The 25,556-nt window shown below is 42.9% G+C and overlaps 1 protein-coding gene across 1 annotated transcript; it reads right to left on the reverse strand.

Moving 5' to 3' along the window:
• Positions 1-137: 137 nt before the first annotated feature.
• Positions 138-22,024, reverse strand: LOC112246248 (thrombospondin-4-B-like). The gene is made up of 22 exons (XM_024414549.2): positions 21,740-22,024; positions 13,116-13,313; positions 12,403-12,650; positions 11,518-11,617; positions 8,297-8,379; positions 7,949-8,000; positions 7,540-7,691; positions 7,287-7,424; positions 6,924-7,001; positions 6,488-6,640; positions 6,136-6,240; positions 5,776-5,883; positions 5,529-5,688; positions 4,740-4,858; positions 4,545-4,597; positions 3,942-4,135; positions 3,236-3,414; positions 3,089-3,137; positions 2,795-2,991; positions 2,520-2,692; positions 2,230-2,369; positions 138-2,037 (listed from the first exon to the last, which is right to left on the reverse strand). The coding sequence occupies exons 1-22, from the start codon at positions 21,813-21,815 to the stop codon at positions 1,979-1,981; spliced, it is 2,814 nt and encodes a 937-aa protein (XP_024270317.1). The 5' UTR covers positions 21,816-22,024; the 3' UTR covers positions 138-1,978.
• Positions 22,025-25,556: the final 3,532 nt, after the last annotated feature.

Consider the following 25,556-nt stretch of genomic DNA (forward strand, 5'->3'; position numbering starts at 1 on the left):
TAATCCATTTTAGAGTAAGGTTGTTTAACGTGGAAAAGTGACAGGGTCTGAATATTTTCCGAAAGCACTATACATATTTTGTCATATTCATGGGGTAAAGATGAATGCCAAGTGATCCTGAGAGACATTGACCAAAATATGGATTAATTTACTTTATTTACTTATCCCAGAGACAGCGTTATCATTGCTGCTAGTGAAACAATTGGAGCTGCTTCAAAAATCATGCCCTTATCCTCTAAATCACTTCAAACCAATGGTATAGCACCCAAAATACAGTATCATAACAAATTGCACATATAATGTCTTGGAGGATATTATATCATATACAATTTTCAGTATAATAACTATTTGATTGGAGAATACACACGATACAGCACAATGTGTACATTTAGAGGGTAGCTGTTACTGTATTACAGTTGTATTACAGTTCTACAAAGTATTCATACAACTGACATACTTTTATGAGCTGTTTTTACAGAAACGAAGCATATATCTAGGTTAATTTAGATTTTGTACATGGTCATGCCTAGTTTTAACCATAAGCAAGTACATAAGGTGCTCAATCTCCGCAGGTGTCTATCAGGTCAAGATCAATCCAAGATCAATCCAATAGCTCCCCCTCCACCCTCTCCACCCAATTTTTGGGCATCCCTGTTAGTGAGCATTTCTCCGCATTTCTCCTGTGAAGACAGCCGAAGAACCCTTTTTGGTTCTAGATGGATAACTACTTTTTGGAGAATACACCCCAATACAGCTGTGTGTAGATTCAGAGTGTATCTGAGTTCTGTATTGCAGTTTGATCAAGTATTTATATCCTCGACTAACCGGTGCCCCCGCACATTGACTCTGTACCGGTACCCCCTGTATATAGCCTTGCTATTGTTATTTTACTGCTCTTTAATCAAAATGACCCCAGTCGGTAGCGTGAGGGTTAAGCCCTCTAGTTCAAAAAAATATATATATAAGCAGACTTTATGTATGCCCGTGTCACATGGTCGCCCCCAATAATAATAGGTTAACAGGTCAATAGTCTTGTTTCCTCACTTCTATAAATTTACAATTTGACCACATGAACTGTGAGATTGGCTGATGAAATTCTTGAGAAACAAATGGAATCTGTTCTTACAATAAGGCAAGACAAAAAATGATGCAATGTCTCTTAATTTTTTAAAATGTGGAATTCTCTTCTCGATAACCTTACAATTTAGAAAATAATCAACATGCATTTCAAACATATAAACACCTATGTCTAAGAGTGAAACCAGACAAAGGAGTAGATTTGATTTGTGAATCATTTAAATATGTAAAGCATCGCTTTCCATTGGTCTCCAGAGAGTTGCGTCAAGGAGCCGTGATAAGCAATGATAACCAAACTCTTGGTTAAGACTAGGCCTCGGGTGAGGGTTGAGGGTCAGAGTTACAAGACAGTTAGCCTGGTCCCAGATCTGTTTGTGTTGTCTTTCCAAAATTGCAAGATAGCACAAACAGATCTGGGACCAGGGTACAAGAAAATGGACTATGCTCAGGCATGGCCAAGTCACCATGGTTTGACTCCTCTCTTGTGTTCCCTTTCATGTCCATGTCGTGGTAATACATTGTGCAGAGTGTGGGGCTGGTATATCACACTGGGAATAAATGCTGCTCTGACAGAGAAGGAAGCTTATATCAATGGCTGATGATTGTGTATGTGGATGATAACGCAAAATGAGCTCAAAGAATAAAGAAAATCTAGAGTTTGAATTGTAATATGCATGAAATGTAATGATAAATATCATTTTATTTTACTCTAGTAGTCCTCATTCAGAGCACCGAGGACACTGATTTTAATACTCAGGAAGATTTTTAAAAATTTGAGGGGAGGTGGCATGGACATAAACAGAAAACATACAGTACATACAGTATTGCCACTGTGTACACACACACACCACAAAAATTCCAAACACGTGGAGAAACGGTCTTTCTTTCAGACTCTGTAGGATTAGAGACTGTCGTTGACGCCGTGCTGCGTGCTGAACTGGAAGTCCTCAGGGATGGTGTCTTTAGAGGTTAGAGGTCAGAGGTTAAGGGTCAGGGTCAATTTCTACTGAGGGTCAGTTAAATCAAGGATGCCAATGTGACAAATTTGAGTTAAAAACAAATAGCTTGAATATTGTCATAAATGTACAAATAATCTCAGTAAAGAATAAAGAGCATCTCAAATGGCCAGTTTCAACTAGCCTCTTTACTTACCATTGCAGCGATACTTTAGGTTGGACCAGATTATGTTTTCCTGAGAGAAACAGAAAACGCCCAGTCGCCCTCCTCTCATGGTGGTGTCAATGGTCACACCAGAGTCAGCCACCAGTTCTGTACCTTCATAGAAACGGGCCCTGTCCAAAAACCCAAGAGACAGTCATTCTTGTTAGAAAACTAGAGTATTAGATGGAGAGATCACATCTGACTCTCTCACTCGCTCACTCACTCACTCACTCAACTCACTCTCAGAAGCCATCCTGTGTGCATCATATCAGCTGTCTCACCTGATGTATCCAACCTGGGGCCGGTGCTGCAGGTACCAGCGGTAGGAAACCTTGTCCTTCCAGCCCACATTCCTGGGGTCCTTCCACAACAGACGCACCTGGTCGTTGGTGTCCCCTGTGTGCCAAAGGGAGTTCCTCAGGTGTTCACCTGGACCCGACTTAGACTTCACAGCCTGGGAGATAGCGAGGGAGAAGGTAAGAAGTAGTAAATACAAAAATAAAAAGACAGATTTCATTGTACAATTCAAGGCACATACACACATACACACACACACCTTGAGCTGGATGCCAGGCTCGGCCACTGCTCTGAAAGGTGTGGCCTGCCAGTAGGTCTGCTCAGTCTGTTTCCACATGACCACGTAGAAGGAGGAGGAGTCCTGGTAACCAAAGATGAAGCCTGCGTAGTCATCGTCCGTAACTGTGTTTACATGGAACGTCCCCTCAAAGTCCACCCCACTGAACGCAGTGTAACCTAGGGAACAAAACAAAGCGGTTACGACGAAATAGAATACGAGTTGATACAATACGATATATATGATACTTGATAATGATTTGGAAGTCTTTCTTACCCACAGCCAGTCCAGGGTCACTGTTCATGGTCTGCACAATCTCCATTCCCTGTTTGAGAGATAAAATGTCAGTCCTGTTGTCAAATTCAAAGCATTTGAACATATTTAGCTTATTATTTCCGGTAGTCCTGTAAATGGCCATCACACCTGATTGAGGACAACCCAGTTGGGGTCAATCTGGGCGTCACCCTCGGGGTCCAGCACCACCGTCTGATAGGCTCTGAAGTCTGTCAGAGTGACCTCAGCGTTCTCTGGACAGTTGTCTATTCTGTCAATCACCTTGTCCTGGTCAAAGTCTGACTCACACACATCCCCAACACCGTCATCTGGGAGGAGAGAATACACAAAAGCTTAGAAATGATGGCCAATAAGGTTCTAAGCATAGGCAATACACTAGTAAAGCAGAGAGTTTAAGGTTTGTTGGTTGGTTGGTTGATTGGTTGAAGATAAATGTTGACTGAGTATATGTTGTTTGAAGGACAGTATTAGATCAGTGAAGCTACAGTTCTTTTGCAGGTGTCAAAGCTGAATGTGATGGAAAACCTTGTCAGTCCATGGGCACTTCACTTCCTCAAGTTTTACCTTCAGTTAAAAAATGCGTATACTCATACTGTGTGTGTAGTCAAGTCTCCTATTGTTGTCACACCATTTACAGCACATTTGGCAGCACACAAACTTACACTGAAAAGGGTTGGTCGAAGACCAAACTGACTGAAACACTAGACTATAGCTTTTAGGTGATAACTCAATCATTCAGATTCGGATTTAGAAAAGTGTTATTTCCCATTGCTGGGCAATTTGGTCACAGCAGTAATGTAAATTTAAAAAGTGTGAAAGACAGATTACTACTGACTGTTCTCATCCAGCTGGTCGGGGTTGGGCACCAGTCTACAGTTGTCGGGTCCTGGTGGCAGGAAGTCAGGGATGCTGTCGTTGTCATCGTCATCGTCACACTCATCCCCCAGGCCGTCTTTGTCTGTGTCCAGCTGGGAGCTGTTGATCACGTTGGGACAGTTGTCCTTGGTGTCCTGGTGACCGTCACCATCACTACAGACCAGGCAGGTAACACAAAAGGAGAAGGGACAGAAAAGATAGGTCTTCTCACAAATTTTGTAAACCATTTTTGGGCATCCCTGTTAGTGAGCATTTCTCCTTTGCCAAGATAATCAATACACCTGACAGGTGTAGCATATCAAGAAGCTGATTAAACAACATGATCACTACACAGGTGCACCTTGTGCTGGGGACAATAAAAGGCCACTCTAAAATGTGCAGTTTTGTCACACAACACAGTATTTTTGTTAAGTATATATACTGTAGTTGAATATTCATAAAAATAAAGGGATGAATTGACTACTGGAATCATGCATTGACTAAATCAATTAAATCATGAAGTGGATATTTTAAGAGAATACTTTTTCTAATGTCAGATACTTTAAAATATGTTTTCTTTTACCTGTCTTGGTTTGTGTCACAAGAATCCCCAACCAGGTCATCATCGATGTCGGACTGAAATCAGAGCACAGATTTGTTAAAACACTTTTTGACCTCTCACAGGAGACGACATCTCAGTCGCTCCATATTCCAGTATATATCTGTAAACTGAACAGGTCTCAGAACCTTCAATGGAGGCCTGTGGAGGCAGTCTGACCTGGTTAGGATTAGGAATATCGGGGCAGCTGTCACAGGCGTCTCCCACTCCGTCTCCATCCCGGTCCAACTGGTCCCGGTTCACCACCATCTGGCAGTTATCCAGGAAGTTCTTCAAGCCTGGAGACCAATTAAATTACAGAGTTTGAGATTGTAAAGTTATCTGACCAATAGTATCCCACCACTCTGCAGACGTGTTAGGGAAATACATGACAGTGCTTAAGTAAAGTAGTCTCTTTCAGGATTACTGCTTTGTGATGTATGCACACCAGGGATAGCTGTTCTAGATATTTCAAGAACATCTGTGAAAGTGTAAGTATGGCCCATGAGAAAAATCATAAAGCGTGATTTATGTGATTTGAAGGCTTACTCACTGATGTTGAATCAATGCATTATTATTTAAAAGCAAACTGCACGGGGTTGATGCTCTTTACGTTGATATTCTGTTTCTAATAGTTCACTAGTTGTGCCACAGGCAGGCGCTGTTGCATTTGTCATCTGAGTAAAGTGTTTGTGCAGAAGGCCCTAGGTGTGTCATTTCTCGTTTATCTCAGGGAAGCAACAGTACTGTGATCATTGCATAAAGGTCAAGTGGTCTGTAGACAGAGTCTGTAAAAAGAAACCCAGTCATGTACTTTATCAAAGCGTGAGGAGGACCAAGGCATACTGTGTGTGTTTAGTAATGGGATCAGGGTAGGGTTGGTGTTTTGGTGTTTTCTAGTCAAACGGCTGTTGTATCAGACTACTGTGACGCTAGTTAGGTGGTAGGGATGTGTCGTTGTGTACGCACCGTCTCCATCCATGTCATCATCACAGGCGTCTCCTTTCCTGTCACCGTCAGTGTCCCTCTGATCGGGGTTCTCCACCGTACGACAGTTGTCACAGGCATCACCGTGGTTGTCCTTGTCACTATTCCTCTGGTCCACGTTAGGCTTCAACCTGCAGTTATCCTGCATGGGAGAGGGGCACAGGGGGAGCAGAGAGTTTGAGGGAGGGAGTTGTACTGTGTGTGTGTGTGTGTGTGTGTGCGTGTCTACCTGTTCATTCAGAATACCGTCTCCATCAGCGTCATCGTCACAAGCGTCCCCTTGTCCGTCCTCGTCAGCATCTTCTTGGCCAGAGTTGGGAACACGCATGCAGTTATCCTGACAACCAACAGATTGATTTCGACACACTGTTAACCCTTTAACAGACACAACGTCAAAATAAGATTGGGGGGAGGGGAAAGGGGAGAGAGGGGGAACGAGGGAGTGAGAAAGGGGGAGAGGGAGAGATGGTGATACAGGAAGAGCGAAAGAGAGAGAGAGATAAAAGCGAGAGAGATGGTGAGGCACGGAAAGAGAGATCACGTGCTGTTTATTCCAGGATAGTTGTATTTGTTCAGTTGTCATGGTTACCTTTTTACAGACCATATCCTTGCACTTGAGTTTCTCATCAGGGTATCCATCAATGTCTGTGTCCTTCCCACATAGGTAGCCATTACCAGCCCAGCCAATCCCACACTGACAGGGAAAATAAGAGAAAACACTTGAGGCAATGTGTGTGTGTGTGTGTGTGTGTGTGTGTGTGTGTGTGTGTGTGTGTGCGTGTGCGTAAGGCAGTCAGTAAAAGGTTGGCCTAGTTTTATAGAGTGACGAGTGTGTATGTGTGTGTGTTATTCTGCGTCTCTATGTGTGTGTGCGTGCATGCGTGTGTGAGTGAAAGCGAGTTCTGTCAATGGAGGCTAGTTTGTGATCTATAGGACCCCACCTGACAGGTGATGGAGCCGTCTCTTTCTTGGATACACTGGGCGTTGACATCACAGGGGTTGGTCCGACTGTTACCACAGCTCCTCTCTGGCTTACAGCCCTTCACCTGGCCCCCTATGTAGCCTGTTTTACAGCCCCCACAGACATATGAACCCTACAGGGATAATACAGGGTAACAGGCAATGAACAACATATCATACATGTAGTACTTGTACTTGGGTCAGATATTTAGCTTGGAATCCTTTTAACACACATGGTTCCCTTGTCCTATTGTTTAAAATGGAGCGATATTCTATTTGGATTCCAGATACTAGCCCGGTCCCCAGATCTGCTTGTGCTTCAAGTAGTTTCTGTTGTGTGATAGCGAAGGTCAGGAGTTGGCCGAAGCAAAAAGATGTAGTGACCACCGGGCTATCAGACAGACACTCAGTCCTTACCGCAGAGTTGTGACAGAGAGAGTCAGCAGTGCACCCTCCATTGTTGGGTCCTTTGCACTCATCAATGTCGTCACAGACCTAAGAGATATAGAGTTAAAAAACCAAAGATGAGCATAAAAATACAAATTATGATATATAGCTTGAAAAGATGTTACAAGATTAGTTATCCTAGTAACAATGTCACCGGGTGGGGGGTCGATTTCATTTCAATTCATCTTCTTGAATTTACCAAGATGAAATGGAGGACGACAGCTTGCTGTCGAAACGTTGGTGAGTAAAGGATTTTATTAGAGCTACTGGAGTGTAGCTTTTCCTTTTCATTTTTTCATTAGACCTTGACTCCATTTGGTGATGTAGACTGACCTGTTTGTTTGTCTGTGCGTAGACCACTCCCACCCCCTCCACAGCCAGACCAGTGTAGCCCAGAGGACATGCGTCACAGCGAAACCCTGGAGCTGTGTTCACACACTTTACCCCGGCGAAGCAAGGGTTAAACTGACACTAGAGAGAGAGAGAGAGAGAGAGAGAGAGACAGTAGAAGATGCTTGGTTAGTATTTTAGAATGATTACAACCACATAAATACACACAGTTAACACACAGACACACACACCCTACCTCATTCACATCATCACAGCTGAAGCCATCCCCTGTGTATCCATCAGGACAGGGTCCACACTCAACACCCTCCTCTGTCTCAATACACATGTCGTCACGGAAACAAACACCAGGGGCACACTTTGGCTCAATGACCTCGCTTCCACCCAGTCCTTCAAAGACACCCAGAGGAAATATATTTTTATGACACTAATTTTCACAATACCAGTGGCTTCTCATGTATTAGTTATGAATGTGTCATAAGCGAACATGCTTCAAGTAAAACTGGGGTCTAGGGATTTTCCTTGTTAGGTCTCATGGTCAGGAAAAAAATCTTGGCCCAATCCATAAACAACATATGACATGAATGCAGAACACATAATACAGAATAAATAATTTGTAATATAATGGTGGTATTGGATGTTCTCACCACAAGCCTGGCACTCAGAGATGGTGTTTCTGAGAAAAGATGTCTCTTTGACCTTTAGAAAGCAGCAGAAACATTTTTATTGTATCTTGATTTAACTAGGCAAGCCAGTTAAGAACAAATTCTTATTTTCAATGACGGCCTAGGAACAGTGGGTTAACTGCCTTGTTCAGGGGTAGAATGACAGACTTGTACCTTGTCAGCTCGGGGATTCAATCTTGCAACCTTTACTAGTCCAACGCTCTAACCACTAGGCTACCTGCCGCCCCAGGTAGCATGTTTGTAAATGGACTCAGTTTGTCAGGAGGTGTAGTTTAAGAGTTCCAAGAGGAGCTTGACCATTATAGTTACCTGCTGAATAAGGACATCTTTCAGCTCATTTATCACCTGGGTGAGCTCAAGCATTTGATTGGAGAGTTGCTTTGTGTTGACCCCTGCAAATCAAATCAAATTTATTTATATAGCCCTTCGTACATCAGCTGATATATCAAAGTGCTGTACAGAAACCTAGCCTAAAACCCCAAACAGCAAGCAAAGCAGGTGTAGAAGCACGATGGCTAGGAAAAACTCCCTAGAAAGGGAGAATGGGGGAAGAACATGGGTCATACCAAAACACTTGAGTTGGGATTCTTGTTTGAGCTACCCTCAACGTACAGTAACAGGGTGATTTAGACAGTATATCTATGTATGTAGTGCCAGTCAAAAGTTTGGACACCTATTCATTCAAGGGTTTTTCTTTATTTTGACTATTTTCTACATTGTAGAATAATAGTGAAGACAGCAAAACTATGAAATAACACACATGGTATCATGAAGTAACCAAAAATGTGTTAAACAAATCAAAATATATTTTATATTTGAGATTCTTCAAAGTAGCCACCCTTTGCTTTGATGACAGCTTTGCACACTCTTGGCATTCTCTCAACCAGCTTCACGAGGTAGTCGCCTGGAATTCATTTCAATTAACAGGTCTGCCTTGTTAAAAGTTATTTTGTGGAATTTTTTTCCTTAAAATGCGTTTGAGCCAATCAGTTGGTATACAGAAGATAGCCCTATTTGGTAAAATACCAAGTCCATATTATGGTAAGAACATCTCAAATAAGCAAAGAGAAATGACAGTCCAACATTACTTTAACTTCTTATGGCTGGGGGCAGTATTGAGTATAATAATGAATAAGGTGCCCAGAGTAAACTGCCTGCTACTCAGGCCCAGTTGCTAATATGTGCATATTATTAGTAGATTTGGATAGAAAACAGTTTCTAAAACTGCTTGAATGATGTCTGTGAGTATAACAGAACTCATATGGCAGGCAAAAACCTGAGAAAAAATCCAACCAGGAAGTGGGAAATCTGAGGTTTGTAGTTTTTCAACTCTTTGGCCTATCGCATATACGGTGTCTATGGGGTCAAATTGCACTTCCTAAGGCTTCCACTAGATGTCAACAGTCTTTAGAACCTTGTTTGATGCTTCTACTGTGAAGGAGGGGGGAATGGCAGAGTAGCATGAGCTGGTCCCTCGCGTTCACGTGAGAGTTAGCTCTCGTTCCATTGCATTTCTGAAGACAAAGGAATTCTCCGGTTGAAACATTATCGAAGATTTATGTTAAAAACATCCTAAAGATTGATTCTATACTTCGTTTGACATGTTTCTACGGACTGTAATGGAACTTTTTTACTTTTCATCTGGCCTGCACGTCTTGAATTTGGATTACTGAGCTAAACGCGCAAACAAAAAGGATGTATTTGGACATAAATAATGGACTGTATCGAACAAATCAAACATTTATTGTGGAACTGGGATTCCTGGGAGTGCATTCTGATGAAGATCATCAAAGGTAAGTGAATATTTATAATGTTATTTCTGACTTCTGTTGACTCCACAACATGGCGGATATCTGTATGGCTTGATTTATTGTCTGAGCGCTGTACTCAGATTATTGCATGGTGTGTTTTTTCGGTAAAGTTATTTTGAAATCTGACACAGCGGTTGCATTAAGGAGAAGTGTATCTATAATTCCATGCATAATAGTCGTATCTTTTATCAATGTTTATTATGAGAATTTCTGTAAATTGATGTGACTCTCTGCAAAATCACCGGATGTTTTGGAACTACTATTCCATAACGCGCCAATGTAAACTCAGATTTTTGTATATGAACTTTATCAAACACAACATACATGTATTGTGTGACATGAAGTGCTATGAGTGTCATCTGATGAAGATCATCAAAGGTTAGTGATTCATTTTATCTCTATTTCTGCATTTTGTGACTCCTCTCTTTGGCTGGAAAAATGGCTGTGTTTTTCTGTGACTAGGTGCAGACCTAACATAATCGTTTGGTGTGCTTTCGTCGTAAATCCTTTTTGAAATCGGACACTGTGGTGGGATTAACAACAAGTTTATCTTTAAAATGGTGTAAAATACTTCTATCTTTGAGGAATTTTAATTACGAGATTTCTGTTGTTTTGAATTTGGCGCCCTGCACTTTCCCTGGCTGTTGTCATATCGACCCCGTTATAGCAGGATTCAAGGTCAGTCAATCTGGAAAATGTCAAGAACTTTTAAAGTTTCAAGTACAGTTGCAAAAACAATCAAGCGCTATTATGAAACTGTCTCTCATGAGGACCGCCACTGGGAAGACCCAGGTTACCTCTGCTGCAGAGGATAAGTTCATTAGATTTAATTGCACCTCAGATTGCATCCCAAATAAATGCTTAACAGAGTTCAAGTAACAGACACATCTCAACATCAACTGTTCAGAGGAGACTTTGTGAATCAGGCCTTCATGGTCTAATTGCTGCAAAGATACCACTACTAAAGGACACCAATAAGAAGAAGAGACTTACTTGGGCCAAGAAACACGAGCAATGGATATTAGACCATTAGTTCCAGACCAAAGGACAGATTTCTATCATTTGTTTTTCAACAGGACAATGACTCAAAACACAGCTCCAGGCTGTGTAAGGGCTATTTGACCAAGGAGAGTGATGGAGTGCTGCATCAGATGATCTGGCCTTCACAATAACCCGACCTCAACCCAATTGAGATGGTTTGGGATGAGTTGGACCACGGAGTGAAGGAAAAGTAGCCAGTAAGTGCTCAGTATATGTGGAAATTCCTTCAAGACTGTTGGAAAAGCATTCCTCATGAAGCTGGTTGAGAGAATGCCAAGATTGTGCAAAGCTGTCATCAAGGCAAAGGGTGGCTACTTTGAAGAATCTCTAATAGAAAATATATTTTGATTTGTTTAACACTTTTTTGGTTACTACATGATTCCATATGTGTTATTTCATAGTTTTGATGTCTTCACTTTTATTCTTCAATGTAGAAAATAGTAAAAATAAAGAAATACCCTTGAATGAGTAGATGTTTCAAAAATGTTTGACCGGTAGTGTACATATGAGCATTCTATCACTATTTAGCTGCTTTCATGAAAAGTGGTTGGGTGACGTGCAAGAAAAGGCCTTTCCTCAAAAAACTAGAACTCTAAACTAGACAGTAGAGACTAAATTAACAGTTTAGGGAAAACACAGGAAAATGAGCTGGTTTGTTTATTTGTCATAAACTCTTACCCAGAGTCTGCACCGAGTCTCCTTGTTGGTGGCAGTTTTGTAGAGAGGCTACGTTCTCAAACGTGTCTCCCACCACCAGTTTCAATTCCTCCAGCTCATCCTGTTTGTGAAGAAGTCCAACAACAGGGATCCATTAGTTGGAGTCCGTGCTGATGGATGGGCTTGATGAGGACAGGTTTGTTTTCTGGTTGCCAGATTTGTTCCTGCTTTAGCCAACTCTAAATTGCTTGACAAATGCTACATTTTTGATAGACAAGGATTTGGCAACATCTTGCATCCAGGCTATCATTGAGTTTACTTGATAGCTACCTACACAAATAGCTAGCTAGAACAAAGTGTTAATAAGATCACTTGGTAGGGTCATTTGAATTTGGAAGGAAGATATATGAGTAAATAAATGACGTCCCTGATTACAACGGCCACAAAGGTTATGGTTTGGGATGGGTAACAGAAACATCTATGGTTCTATGAGTAAACAAGACAGCAGTAAACATATTGTTCCCAAAGGGAAAATGATTGATCGCCCCCATTCGGCCAATCAGTGTAATTTAGTAAATTCCAGATCTCTATGGCAAGATACATCATTCACCCAAGTTTCCTCAAAATCGTGCCAATCAGTCTAATTATGTAAAGGCTGGATCTCTATGGCAAAATGTTTGTCAAAATGGGTCAGTGCGGTCTGAGATATTGTGTGGAAACAGACAGAGACAGATCTATAGTCCCCCTCCCAATTTCATTGGTGGGGCACAATAATGATTGCATCGCATATGACGTGCTTAATTTGAATAACATCCAACCTGACAATGGTCCAACGTAGTGCACTATATAATGTTCATTGAGATGAGTACAATAGGTTGCCATTTGAGACAAATACCATAACATCACCTCTGCTTTGCCCTGCATACTCTTCAGCTCCACCACGCCGTAGCCTGCAGGCAGGCCCTGAAACACGGAGGGGAGATCCCTGACCGTCTCCACCAGTCTGCAGTCCAGGTGCAGCTCCACCGCCCCTGGGCCCTGCTGCATCCCCTTCAGGTGGAAGAGGAGGCGGTGGCGCTGACCGTCCGCCAGTTGGATGTTGTTGAAGGTCACAGAGCTCATCCTCCGATCACTCCTCAGGTAACGCAGCACAGCTGGGAGTGAGGGGAGAGGGGGTGAGGTTAGAGAGGGAAAGGGACAAGAAGAAGAAGGCCATAAAGTGTAAAATTGCATGAGATGGAGAGTGAATCACAGCAAATGCGTCAATGAATTGAATACATGAATAATGCAGAAAAAGAAAGGCGAAAGTAATGATTTTTAAACACAAATTAAATGGAAAGAGAGAGAACTTTTCAATACCACATTTTACAGAAAAGTGCAGTATATCATGCATCCCTTGTCCTCTGAGCCATTGTGCACCTAATTCTTTGAGGCTGCACTGATGGCCAAATTCGATGTCTTTGAATTAATAATGAGTAAAATACAACAATAGCTGTTGGATAATAAAACAATAATATCTGTTGTGTAATAAAACATTATCTTCTATATCTTCAGTGTACAAGTAGATAAACCCCCTCAGTTGGGCATTAAGTCCCTAGCCTCTCCTTCCTAACCATTACCTCTGTTGAGTTTCCCCAGCACGGTGAACTCAAAGTACTTGCTGTTGTCCCGGGGGTTGTACAGACCAAACACTGTGGTGCCAGTCTTGGGCTGCAGTTTAAAGGTGGTGAGGATGAACGCCTCATTCACCCCCTGCTCTACCAGGCCGCCCTGCAGCAGGTCTGGCAGACAGTCCGGGGAGTTTAGGAGATCATAGACTGCGGAGGTAAAAAATAAAGTAAAGTTACACACATGGTAGGAAATGATGAATATTCATTATTCAAATTATTCAAACTGTCTGTGGCTCAGTAGAGCGAGAATAAACAAACCTAAATAGATGGATGGGATGGTTATTGAGCAAGGTGTTTTGGATGTACCGTGGGGAATGTCCACATCAATACTTTATAGACTAGACTAGGCTGGAACATCACAGTGAGTTTGGGTAGCTGGTGGGAAATGTTAAATTGCCTTCTCAGCAGCAGAATCCATTTCTTCACTTTTTCCTGAATGCTGATGATTTCTGAGCTAGAGGTTTTGATGTGCTGTGAAGAAACTGGTGGTAAAGAGAGAGTAGAGATGTAGGATAGTAATTTGATGCACACCAGGAAATGCAAATTTGTAGTGTATTCAATGTTTAAAAATGCAACTAAAGTATGTAATTTCCACTTGAATTTCCACTTGAAAATGTCATACTTTATTTGCCCTAACGAATAACTTATCAACCCCTTCAAAAAATGTGCTAATTAATTAATTAAACATTCTACAATGTGATTTTCTGGATTTTTTTTCTCGTTTTGTCTGTCATAGTTGAAGTGTACCTATGATGAAAATGACAGGCCTCTCTCATCTTTTTAAGTGGGAGAACTTGCACAATTGGTGGCTGACTAAATACTTTTTTGCCCCACTGTAAGTGTTTTTCCTCTCTGCCATCAGTTACCCAACCAAGACAGGGCCCCGCAGTTACCTATGTGGGCCCCATACCTCCTCTCCTCCACCCATCTGATTATTAGCAGAGTCCTCCTGTGGTTGTCGGTTGCAGTAAAAAATAAAATATACAGTTGAAGTCAGAAGTTTACATACACTTAGATTGGAGTCATTAAAACTTGTTTTTTAACCACTCCACAAATGTCTTGTTAACAAACAAACTATAGATTTGGCAAGTCAGTTAGGACATCTACTTTGTGCATGACACAAGTAATTCTTCCAACAATTATTTACAGACAGATTATTTCACTTATAATTCATCACAAGTCCAGTGGGTCAGAAGTTTACATACACTAAGTTGACTGTTTTTAAACACCTTGGAAAATTCCAGAAAATTATGTCATGCTTTAGAAGCTTCTGATAGGCGAATTGACATCATTTGAGTCAATTGGAAGTGGACCTTTGCTTGACATCATGGAAAATCAAAAGAAATCAGCCAAGAGCTCAGAAAAAAAATGGTAGACCTCCACAAGTCTGGTTCATCCTTGGAGCAATTTCCAAACAATAGTATGCAAGTATAAACACCATGGGACCAGGCAGCCGTCACACCGCTCAGGAAGGAGATGCGTTCTGTCTCCTAGAGATGAAAAACGTGCAAATCAATCCCAAAACAACAGCAAAGGACCATGTGAAGATGCTGGAGGAAACAGGTAGAAAATATCTATATCCACAGTAAAACGAGTCCTATATCGACATAACCTGAAAGGCCGCTCAGCAAGGAAGAAGCCACTGCTCCAAAACCATCATAAAAAAGCCAGACTACGGTTTGCAACTGCACATGGGGACAAAGATCGTACTTTTTGGAGAAATGTCCTCTGGTATGATGAAACAAAAATAGAATGGTTTGGCCATAATGACCATCGTTATGTTTGGAGGAAAAAGGGGGACGCTTGCAAGCCGAAGAACACCATCCCAACCGTGAAGCACGGGGGTGGCAGCATCATGTTGTCAGGGTGCATTGCTGCAGAAGGCACTGGTGCACTTCACAAAATAGATGGCATCATGATGCAGGACAATTATAAGGATATATTGAAGGAACATCTCAAGACATCAGTTAAAAAGTTTATTTAAAGCTTGGTCGCAAATGAGTCTTCCAAATGGACATTGACCCCAAGCATACTTCCAAAGTTGTGCCAAAATGGCTTAAGGAAAACAAAGTCAAGGTATTGGAGTGGCCATCACAAAGCCCTGACCACAATCCTATAGACAATGTGTGGGCAGAACGGAAAAAGCGTGTGCGAGCAAGGAGGCCTACAAACCTGACACAGTTACACCAGCTCTGTCAGCAGGAATGGGCCAAAATTCACCCAAATTAATGGGAAGCTTGTGGAAGGCTACCCAAGACGTTTGACACAAGTTAAACAATTTAAAGGTAATGCTACCAAATACTAATTGATTGTATGTGAAATTCTGACACACTGGGAATGTGGTGAAAGAAATAAAAGCTGAAATAAATAATTGTCTTGTAAGGGATTTCTTCCATTGACGGAGAGGCGGACCAAAGCGCAGCGTGGTTATTTTGATTCATGTTTTAATAAATCACTTCACCTGAACAAACTAACAAAAACAAGAAACGTGTGAAAACCTAAACAGTCCTATCTGGCGCAAACACAGAGACAGGAACAATCACCCACAAACACACAGTGAAACCCAGGCTACCTAAGTATGATTCTCAATCAGAGACAACTAACTCAGAGACAACCTGTCAGAGACAACTCAATCAGAGACAACCTGCCTCTGATTGAGAACCATACTAGGCCAAAACATAGAAATACCCAAATCATAGAAAAACAAACATAGACTGCCCCACTCCAACTCACGCCCTGACCATACTAAATAATGACAAAACAAAGGAAATAAAGGTCAGAACGTGACAGTACCCCCCCCCTCCCAAAGGTGCGGAGTCCGGCCGCAAAACCTTAACCTATAGGGGAGGGTCTGGGTGGGTGTCTGTCCGCGGTGGCGGCTCTGGCGCGGGAAGCGGACCCCACTTCACCATTGTCTTAGTCCGCCTTATTGTCCGCCTTCGTGGCTTTCTAACCATGGCCACCCTTCTCAATGACCCCACTGGACAGAGGGGCGGAAGCTCTGGACAGAGGGGCGGAAGCTCTGGACAGAGGGGCGGAAGCTCTGGACAGAGGGGCGGAAGCTCTGGACAGGCGGGAGACTCCGGCAGCTCTGGAGAGGAGGAAGGCTCCGGCAGCGCTGGAAAGGCGGGAGCCCCTGTAAGGATGAGCCGGAGAGACAGCCTGGTGCGGGGGGCTGCCACCGGAGGGCTGGTGCGTGGAGGTGGTGACGGATAGACCGGACCGTGTAGGCGCACTGGAGCTCTTGAGCACCGAGCCTGACCAACCTTACCCGGTTGAATGGTCCCGGTCACCCTGCCAGTGCGGCGAGGTGGAATAGCCCGCACTGGCCTATGCAGGCGAACCGGGGACACCGTGCGCAAGGCTGGTGCCATGTAAGCCGGCCCAAGGAGACGCACTGGGGACCAGATGCGTAGAACCGGCTTCATGGCACTTGGCTCGACGCTCACTCTAGCCCGGCCGATAGCGGAGCTGGAATGTACCGCACCGGGCTATGCACCCGCACTGGGGACACCGTGCGCTTCACAGCGTAACACGGTGCCTGCCCAGTCTCTCCAGCCCCCCGGTAAGCACAGGAAGATTGCGCAGGTCTCCTACCTGGCATAGCCATACTCCCTGTGAGCCCCCCCCCCCAATACATTTTTGGGGCTGACTCTCAGGCTTCTATCCGCGTCGCGTGCTGCCTCCTCATACCAGCGCCTCTCCGCTTTCGCCGCCTCCAGTTCTTCTTTGGGGCGGCGATATTCTCCTGGCTGAGCCCAGGGTCCTCTTCCGTCTAATTCGTCCTCCCATGTCCAGTACTCCTCGCGCTGCTCCTGCTGCCTTTCATTCACGCCGCTTGGTCCTGTTGTGGTGGGTGATTCTGTAAGGGATTTCTTCCATTGACGGAGAGGCGGACCAAAGCGCAGGGTGGTTATTTTGATTCATGTTTTAATAAATCACTTCACATGAACAAACTAACAAAAAATGTGTGAAAACCTAAACAGTCCTATCTGGTGCAAACACAGAGACAGGAACAATCACCCACAAACACACAGTGAAACCCAGGCTACCTAAGTATGATTCTCAATCAGAGACAACTAATGACACCTGCCTCTGATTGAGAACCATACTAGGCCGAAACATAGAAATACCCAAATCATAGAAAAACAAACATAGGCTGCCCACCCCAACTCACACCCTGACCATACTAAATAATGACAAAACAAAACAAAGGAAATAAAGGTCAGAACGTGACACGTCTCTACTATTATTCTGACATTTCACATTCTTAAAATAAATTGGTGATCCTAACTGACCTAAAACAGGGAATTTTAACTAGGATTAAATGTCAGGAATTGTGAAAAACTGAGTTTAAAAATGTACTTGGCTAAGTTTTATGTAAACTTCCGACTTCAACTGTATAATACATATACAATATATACTGTATATATAATATACTGTATACTGGATGTATTTCCTTTGTTTATTTTGCCTCTTGGGCCCCCTACGGGCCAGGACCCAGGGGCTTCATTTTCCTGCTGTAGCAAACTGGCTCAAATTCAGATCCTACATCTGTAGGCTAGTTGAGTCAGATGTGACAGAAAATGATGCTGATGATTGCTGAGAACAAGGGCAGACTGGGACCAGGAATCAACCCTGGCATTTTCAACACACCAGCCAAGTTTTTTACTTGAGGCCTCCACACCTGCCCATTTTTTTCCCATCTGGACCCCATTTTTTTGCCAGATGATAATCATTTTGCACAAAAATCCAAGTTAAAAATGAACCTGACAATTTGACATTTGCCTGAAATGCGAAATGGCCAGTCCGCCCCTGGCTGAGAAGATACTGGTGGTCAAGAGAGAGTAGGTTGGTTGATGAGTTTTGGGTAAAACATTTGTACTTTTATCAGAATGTATGGTATTTTGGTTATTCTTGAGCTAGAAGTTTAGATGTACAGAAGGGATACTTTACATAGACTAGAATTGGCTGGAAGATCAAGCCCAGGATAAGTTAGATAAATATGGATAAACTGCACTGTACTCAATGCACAGGGAGTGGAATGTAGAAGCCAGTGAAGAGGTAAGCCCACGGTTACAATTCTAGTTGAATAAAGTCACTCCAGGACACAGCAGGCCTCAGGAGCATGTGCCTTGAATCCCTTCCTACCAGTCTGAGACCCTACATGAATACACAAGTGCCCTAGCAGCTGTCTTTAAGGCACACTATCGTGAGGGCAACAAATTGCTCCCAAATGTTTCCAGAAAATTGCCCTCATACCCCCCCCCTCCCCCCTATTCTCAGCCAAGATTGCAGAGTGTGATCCTCAGACAAGATATTGTGTGTGTGTATTCAGCTTCAGACATCTTTGTTCTTTTCTCTTGCCCACAGTCTTTACTCCGGTTCCAACTGCCTGGTCTCAGTCTGTTCCAGTTCATCGGGGAGCAGCACGGGGCTTTTAAAGGCGTGTGGTTAAACGTAACTCGAGCCACGATAACAGGCTTCCTTTTCATGCCGTTTCCTGCGCTCAATTTCACCTTTATAAGCACAGACAGACCTGGTTTGTGAAAGACTTCAGCTTCACTTCAGCTTCGCTATTGTCCCGCTCGCCTGTGGAGGGAGGTTAGGCAAACATCGTGACTTGGCCTCAACGTGACTTGGCCTGCAAACTGGGACTGGGGGTGCACCAGCAAAACAATTTGAACAAACCTACTCTTATTCTATTCTCATCCATCTGTTTAGACGCACTATGCACACACACTTGCTCCCATCTGTGTTTTAGACTCAGGGCCATGTGTGGGTCAGGATCTCCATGAGAAAGGATCAGCTTTCATCCACACAGCCACCACTTGTCCTCTCAAGATCCATCAAGCTACACAAAACCATGTCCTTCAAATCCACCTAAATCCAAATCTTAACCATAAAATAAACCACAACAGCCCACACATAAAGTATCACTACCACATAGTTTGTCACACGTCTAGGAGCAACAACGTCTCAGCCTCTAAGTGGTAGGCCACACAAGCTTACAGAACGTGACCATCGAATGCTGATGCAAGTAGTGCAGAAAAATCATCTGTCCTCGGTTGCAACACTCACTACCGAGTTTCAAACTGGCTCTGGAAGCAACATCAGCACAATAACTTCGTTAGGAGCTTCATTAAATGGGTTTCCATGGCCGAGCAGCCGCACACAAGCCTAAGATCACCATGTGCAATGCCATGCCATCGACTCTGGAGCAGTGGAAACGCGTTCTCTGGAGTGTTGAATCACGCTTCACCATCTTGTATTCCGACGGACTAATCTGGGTTTGGCAGATGCCAGTAGAACGCTACCTCCCCGAATGCATAGTGCTAACTGTAAAGTTTGGTGGGAGAGGAATAATGTTTTCATGGTTCGGGCTAGGCCTCTTAGTTCCAGTGAAGTTCCAGTGAAGGGAAATCTTAACGCTACAGCATACAATGACATTCTAGATGATTATGTGCTTCCAACTTTGTGGCAACAGTTTGGGGAAGGCCTAGCACAAAACAAGGTCCATACAGAAATGGTTTGTTGAGATTGGTGTGGAAGAACTTGACTGGCCTGCACAGAGCCCTGACCTCAACCCCATTGAACACCTTTGGGATTAATTGGAACGCCGATTGCGAGTCAGGCCTAATCGCCTAACATCAGTGCTCGACCTCACTAATGCTCTTGTGGCTGAATGGAAACAAGTCCCGCAGCAATGTTAAAACGACTAGTGGAAAGCCTTCCCAGAATAGTGGAGGTTGTTATAGCAGCAAAGGGGGTACAAACTCCATATTAATGCCCATGATTTTGGAATGAGATGTCCGACAAGCATTTGTCCACATATTTTTGGTCATGTAGTGTACATATTTGTATATTTAGTCTTAGAGAAAATGTGCATATTTTCTAAATGTCTCTATTGATCAAACATCTGCCCCCATCGCTGTGAATGTCTCACATAGCTGTAGTTTCCTGAACTTGTTAGGAACTCGTCTTTCATCTCATATTAATATTGACCATCTATGACAAACAGAAAGTGGGTTTTGTTTAAAATCTATGAGTTAGTTAGTTTACATTACTGGCTATAAATCAATCACTGAATGTGCTACAGCAACAACAAAAAAACTCTCTCCTGTTTTATTACGATGTAAGAATTCTAGGCATATGTTAGTGACTGTGACATAGGGTTCAGCCAGGAGTTGATGGACAGTCGGACGAGCGAATTAAATGGTAGGAGGGACATCCCAGCTTCAATTGGTGTCAGATTTCCCATCCTGCTTCACACAGGCAGAAGAGACATACTCCTGTGTCAGTGAGAATCAGGGCTATCACGCAATGCAAGCCATGTAGGTCTATGTTGGCCACATATCAATATATAAGCAAAAATGTTGGTCGGAATGAGTACCAGAACTACACAGGTCCCCAAAACAGGGGACTTGACATCTAAGAGGATATTATTAAGTGAAATCCCATGTAGTCATTACCAATAATTGCTATTTGTATAAATGACCAATGACTAAAAGTTTCACTACATATCAACTGAGACAACTGTGCTGCAAAAGTATTTTAAAAGAATATCTCTCAAAGTTGTCAACAGTTGTACCTCAGTGTATATGGCATCTCAAAACCCTTTGTTTGTTGTGTGTGTGTGTGTGTGTGTGTGTGTGTGTGTGTGTGTGTGTGTGTGTGTGCGCGCATGTGTGCGTGCATGCTCAGACTCCAGTATTGCATACAGACCATTAGTGATTACTCCCATGTGTGTGATTAAGTTGGGACTTTGTTTAAATCAGAGCCAGACTGCAGACCCCCCACACACACACACACACACACACAGTCACACCTCAGTCATCAGTACCCAGCACCCTTCTGACCGATGTATTTTCAATCTTCTCACCACAAATGCTATAGAGGAATATTGATCACAACAGAGTATAAAATGCCATGTGTAGCCCTTTGTGTATATTGGATGGAGAAGGAATGAACGTTCTATTCTCAATCACAGTGTCTGTTTGATCAATCATTACCTCAGAGCTTCATGGTCCTCTATTGGAATCCTGTGGGATAGTGCTGAGAGCTTTATTACACTGATAGAGTCATTTGAAGATGACATCACAGTCTCTCTGTATGTCAAATTAAACTGTCTGTCTCTGACTACCATCAAATTGTCAAATCAAAACTTTTAGCTGTAGTATCCTGTAATTGCCTCTTCAATTACCTTTTTAATCCAACAGCACCCCCCCCTTCCCAAAGACGAAAATGAAATATCACTCTTGCCTTTCTTTGCACTAACACTCACCCTTGTCTTGCTTTACTTTGCTGATAGCTACTTTATTGAGGAAAAATGTACTTGCTTATGACTGTGATATGCGATTGTCTCACCTAGCTATCTTAAGATGGAAGCACTAACTGTAAGTCGTTCTGGATAAGAGCGTCTGCTAAATGACTGCAATGTAAATATAAAAGCAATAACTTCAAAGTACTTTGTTGTGCAATTGCATTGTTTCAATAGACTTTACTGGCCACATCAAGATCACATTAGCATCACATTCAGTAATAATAAAGAAACAAATCTCAGCTACACTCACCTGATCCCTGGGCTCCGTCTGAGCACAGGTTTAAGATCAGCTGCGAAGCCACGATCAGCATCGTCCACAGCCCCATTCTTTCCTCTCACTGCTCTCAGACCTGTTTCTCTGGAATGACTGATCCCTATCGGACAGAGTGGTGCTCCTCCTGTGCTGTTGCCTGGAATGTGTGTGTGTTTGTAGAGACAGAGGTGAGGCTAGGCTGTCATAGTGAGGCAGGGAACAGCTGCTGTGTGTGTGGCAGCCTGGGGAGGACGGGAGGCTGACTAAGGGGGGGAACAGGGCTGGAGATGATTTAAGCTTTCCTTAGACGGCCACATGCAGAGAAGGAGTGACCAAGACATCCTCCACCGTATTGGCTGCCGTGGGTGGATGTGGTGTGTGTGTGTGTGGTGTGTGTGTGTGTGTGTGTGTGTGTGTGTGTGTGTGTGTGTGTGTGTGTGTGTGTGTGTGTGTGTGTGTGTGTGTGTGTGTGCATGAAGGGCTTCCTCCATGGTTCAGGAACTCCTTGGGCCCGTGAACATGCCTTACTCATAGCAAGCCAGGCAAAAAAAATGCTTGACTTTTTTGATCTATGCCACTTTTCAGATCAACAGTCTGACTCCTGAGAGTCAAGAGGCATTTCTTTTTTCACACACCCCCTCTTCCCAAACACTGTTAGGTATTCCTTCAGGTTTTCAGTGGTTCAGATGCAACACATTACCCCTGCATCCTGTTTTCCCCTTCATCCCCAAGCTTTGGACAGGAAATGAGCGATCTGGAAAACCAAATTCAAGCCACAATCCGTAATTCGTTTTTCAGGACAACGGATGCCCCACCACTTGGTTGCGCTATAAAGCTGAGGGATGGGGCTGGAGAAATGTAATGAGCTATATTGATGCAAGGACTAACGATCCAGGAGATAAATATGGTCGTTTTAGAAGCATATTTGGAAGCTATACATTGTTCTTTTACAAAGACATTGTTACAAACAATGGAGTAAAACAACCATATATTGTGGGATGTGATAGGAAAAGGCGGTTTTACTGAGCTCATGAAGCATTAAAAGTGTTTTATTTAAGAATCAATGTATACATTCATTGAAATGACCATTGAATCGATGCCCAGATCCCAGACTGTAATTAATAAGCCCAGCACAGTCACCGGGGTCAACACAGCGTTAGACAAGCCAGAACACACGGCCGGAGGTCGCCAACATGTCTGGCACCAAACTACTCGTCACATTTGGCAGAGATGAACAAACAGGAGGCTTAATAATGTTTGTTTTTCGTTCTTTTATTAGTTTTTGTACCCTTTAAGAGCATTTTATTTTTTTATTTTTTTTTGCATGGAGCATGGAGGCTTGCTCCATTTGGAGATCTCAAGGCATTTGTGGTATCAAAATATTTAGGTATTCCAGACTACCTCAGTGAGCAGCTAGCTACTGCCATAGAAGATGGACGACATTCTGTGCCCTGTACAGCACCTTGGGGCTTAACTCAAGTAAGTTAATTTCTATTCTCACCAGGACTGCCCTAGAAGATCATTCTAGAAACATGAGGGGGAAAAAAGGGGGGGGAGTATGAAAATGTATGCACTCACTCTTGTAAGTCGGTCTGGATAAGAGCATCTGATAAATGACTAAAATGTAAAGTCTCTGGAAGTCTCACTGTATCCAATTGCATCTTACCAAATTGGCTCATATGTTTGCAGACAAATACAATCCCACAGGGTTGTGGGTGTTTATTAAGCCTTTGGCTTTACCGTTGAGTCTAATGACAAAGAGAAGCCCAATGTGGAGGCTGTAATTTGGGGGTTGGAGTTCCCTTCCTGCCACTGGAACAGCCTGAGCTCTGATAAATGACTTGGTCTAATTAGAAGTTGACTAAACCCTCCCCACTGCTAGTAGAGTTGTGCAACTTCATTCACTTGAGCACATCCCCATCACACCACAGCACTGTACGTGTGTCTGTGTGTGTGTGTGTGTGTGTGTGTGTGTGTGTATGTGTGTGTGTGTATGCAGGCATGTGTATGTGCTCACATGGGTGTGTGTATAGGCTACCTCTTGATAAAAAGGGGTATAGGGATAAGAAAACCTGAGCTGCACAATTTCACATCTGTCTCCAGTCCAAGAATAGCAGCCAGAGTCTGTTTTGGGGGCTGGGGGTTGGGGCTAATACAAACCCAGTTACAGGGTTCAGTCTGAGCTCACAGTATGACGTGACTCAGTCGAGCGTCTCAAGCAAACTGATGTAGGTTGTCCAAGTATTAATGATATGCTAAGCCAATCACAGCGTTTTTCACTGATCCAGAACCTCACTTCTGTGGAAGGTCTTTGTGATAACTCAACCAATCAAAGGAGAGTTTAGTCTGTGGGTGTCCTACAGTATCTCTGTTAAATACTTGGATTGAGTTCACACCAGAAAACACCAAAATACCGAAAAGACATCCAAACAGTGATGTATTGCGGTTGAGTCGCAGAGCATCATGGTCCTATGTGTTGGAGATGATCACATTCATATAAATAGTTTAACTTAATTCCTGTCTCCCGTCTCATCATTATTTAATTTTTACAATGACGTGGTCATGAAACCCACAAGTCATAACAAAAGAGACCACTCAGAACACCTGTGGTATCTGGGTACAGACACTAGGACTCCCTCTCTCAACACTTTTTGTTGATGTAGCTCTAGCTAGATCCTGTTTGTCCATTTAAGGAGCAGATTTGCACTGCAGCCATCTTGTGTAGACTTCAGTTAGACTGAATCAATGAAGAATGCACTCCTAACCAAAACATCTAGCTGCCTGGTACAACTCAGCAACAACCAAAGACTTCTTATAGATACACTACCGTTCAAAAGTTTGGGGTCACTTCCAAATTTCCTTGTTTTTTAAAGAAAAAAACATTTTTTGTCCATTTAAAATTACATCAAATTGATCAGAAATACAGTGTAGACATTGTTAATGTTGTAAATTACTATTGTAGCTGGAAATGGCAGATTTTACAGAGGCCCATTATCAGCAACCATCACTCCTGTGTTCCAATGGTAAGTCTACACTGTATTTAGGGCAGCGACAATAGCATCTCATCATATACAGATCTCTGTTTGCAGTCACATTGCGCTTTTGACAAGATATATATCAAAAGGATGTGGTACTGGTAATGTTAAACACTTCTCCAATTGTTGTTGACATCTGTTAAACTGCACAGCGCGACGTAGGCCAATGTAATATCTTCAACCAATCACATTTGTCAAATCCTTTCATTCTAAATTCCAGCTACATTTGGAGAGAACATTTAACTACTACAAAAAGCATGCTTCTGATGAAGATCTACAAAAATTAAGTAGATAGCCGTATTAGACTGAAAATATATAAGGTGATTCGACTGAAAAGATATAAGGTGATTTCGTCAAACTTGTGAGGCTCGCAATGCTCGTTCAACATATTTGTTTCTACTTCACTCAATCCCGTTTTAGAAGTCTCCCGTCCTAACTGTTTTAGAAATGTGTCATGGATGTTTTTATTTTTTAACCCTTAAATTAAGTTGACTGAGAACACATTCTCATTTACAGCAACGACCTGGGGAATAAGTTATAGGGGAGAGGAGGGGGATGAATGAGACAATTGAAAGCTAGAGATGATTAGCTGGCCATTATGGTATGAGGGCCAGATGGGGAATTTAGCAAGGACACTGGGGTTAACACCCATACTCTTACAATAAGTGCCATGGGATCTTTAGTGACCTTTACTCAGGACACCTGTTTAACGTTCCATACAAAAGACGGCACCTTACACAGGGCAATGCCCCCAACCATTAATGCCTCGGGCATTGAAA

The sequence above is a fragment of the Oncorhynchus tshawytscha genome, linkage group LG20 (assembly GCF_018296145.1).
Source record: "Oncorhynchus tshawytscha isolate Ot180627B linkage group LG20, Otsh_v2.0, whole genome shotgun sequence".
NCBI classification, from domain to species: Eukaryota; Metazoa; Chordata; class Actinopteri; order Salmoniformes; family Salmonidae; genus Oncorhynchus; species Oncorhynchus tshawytscha.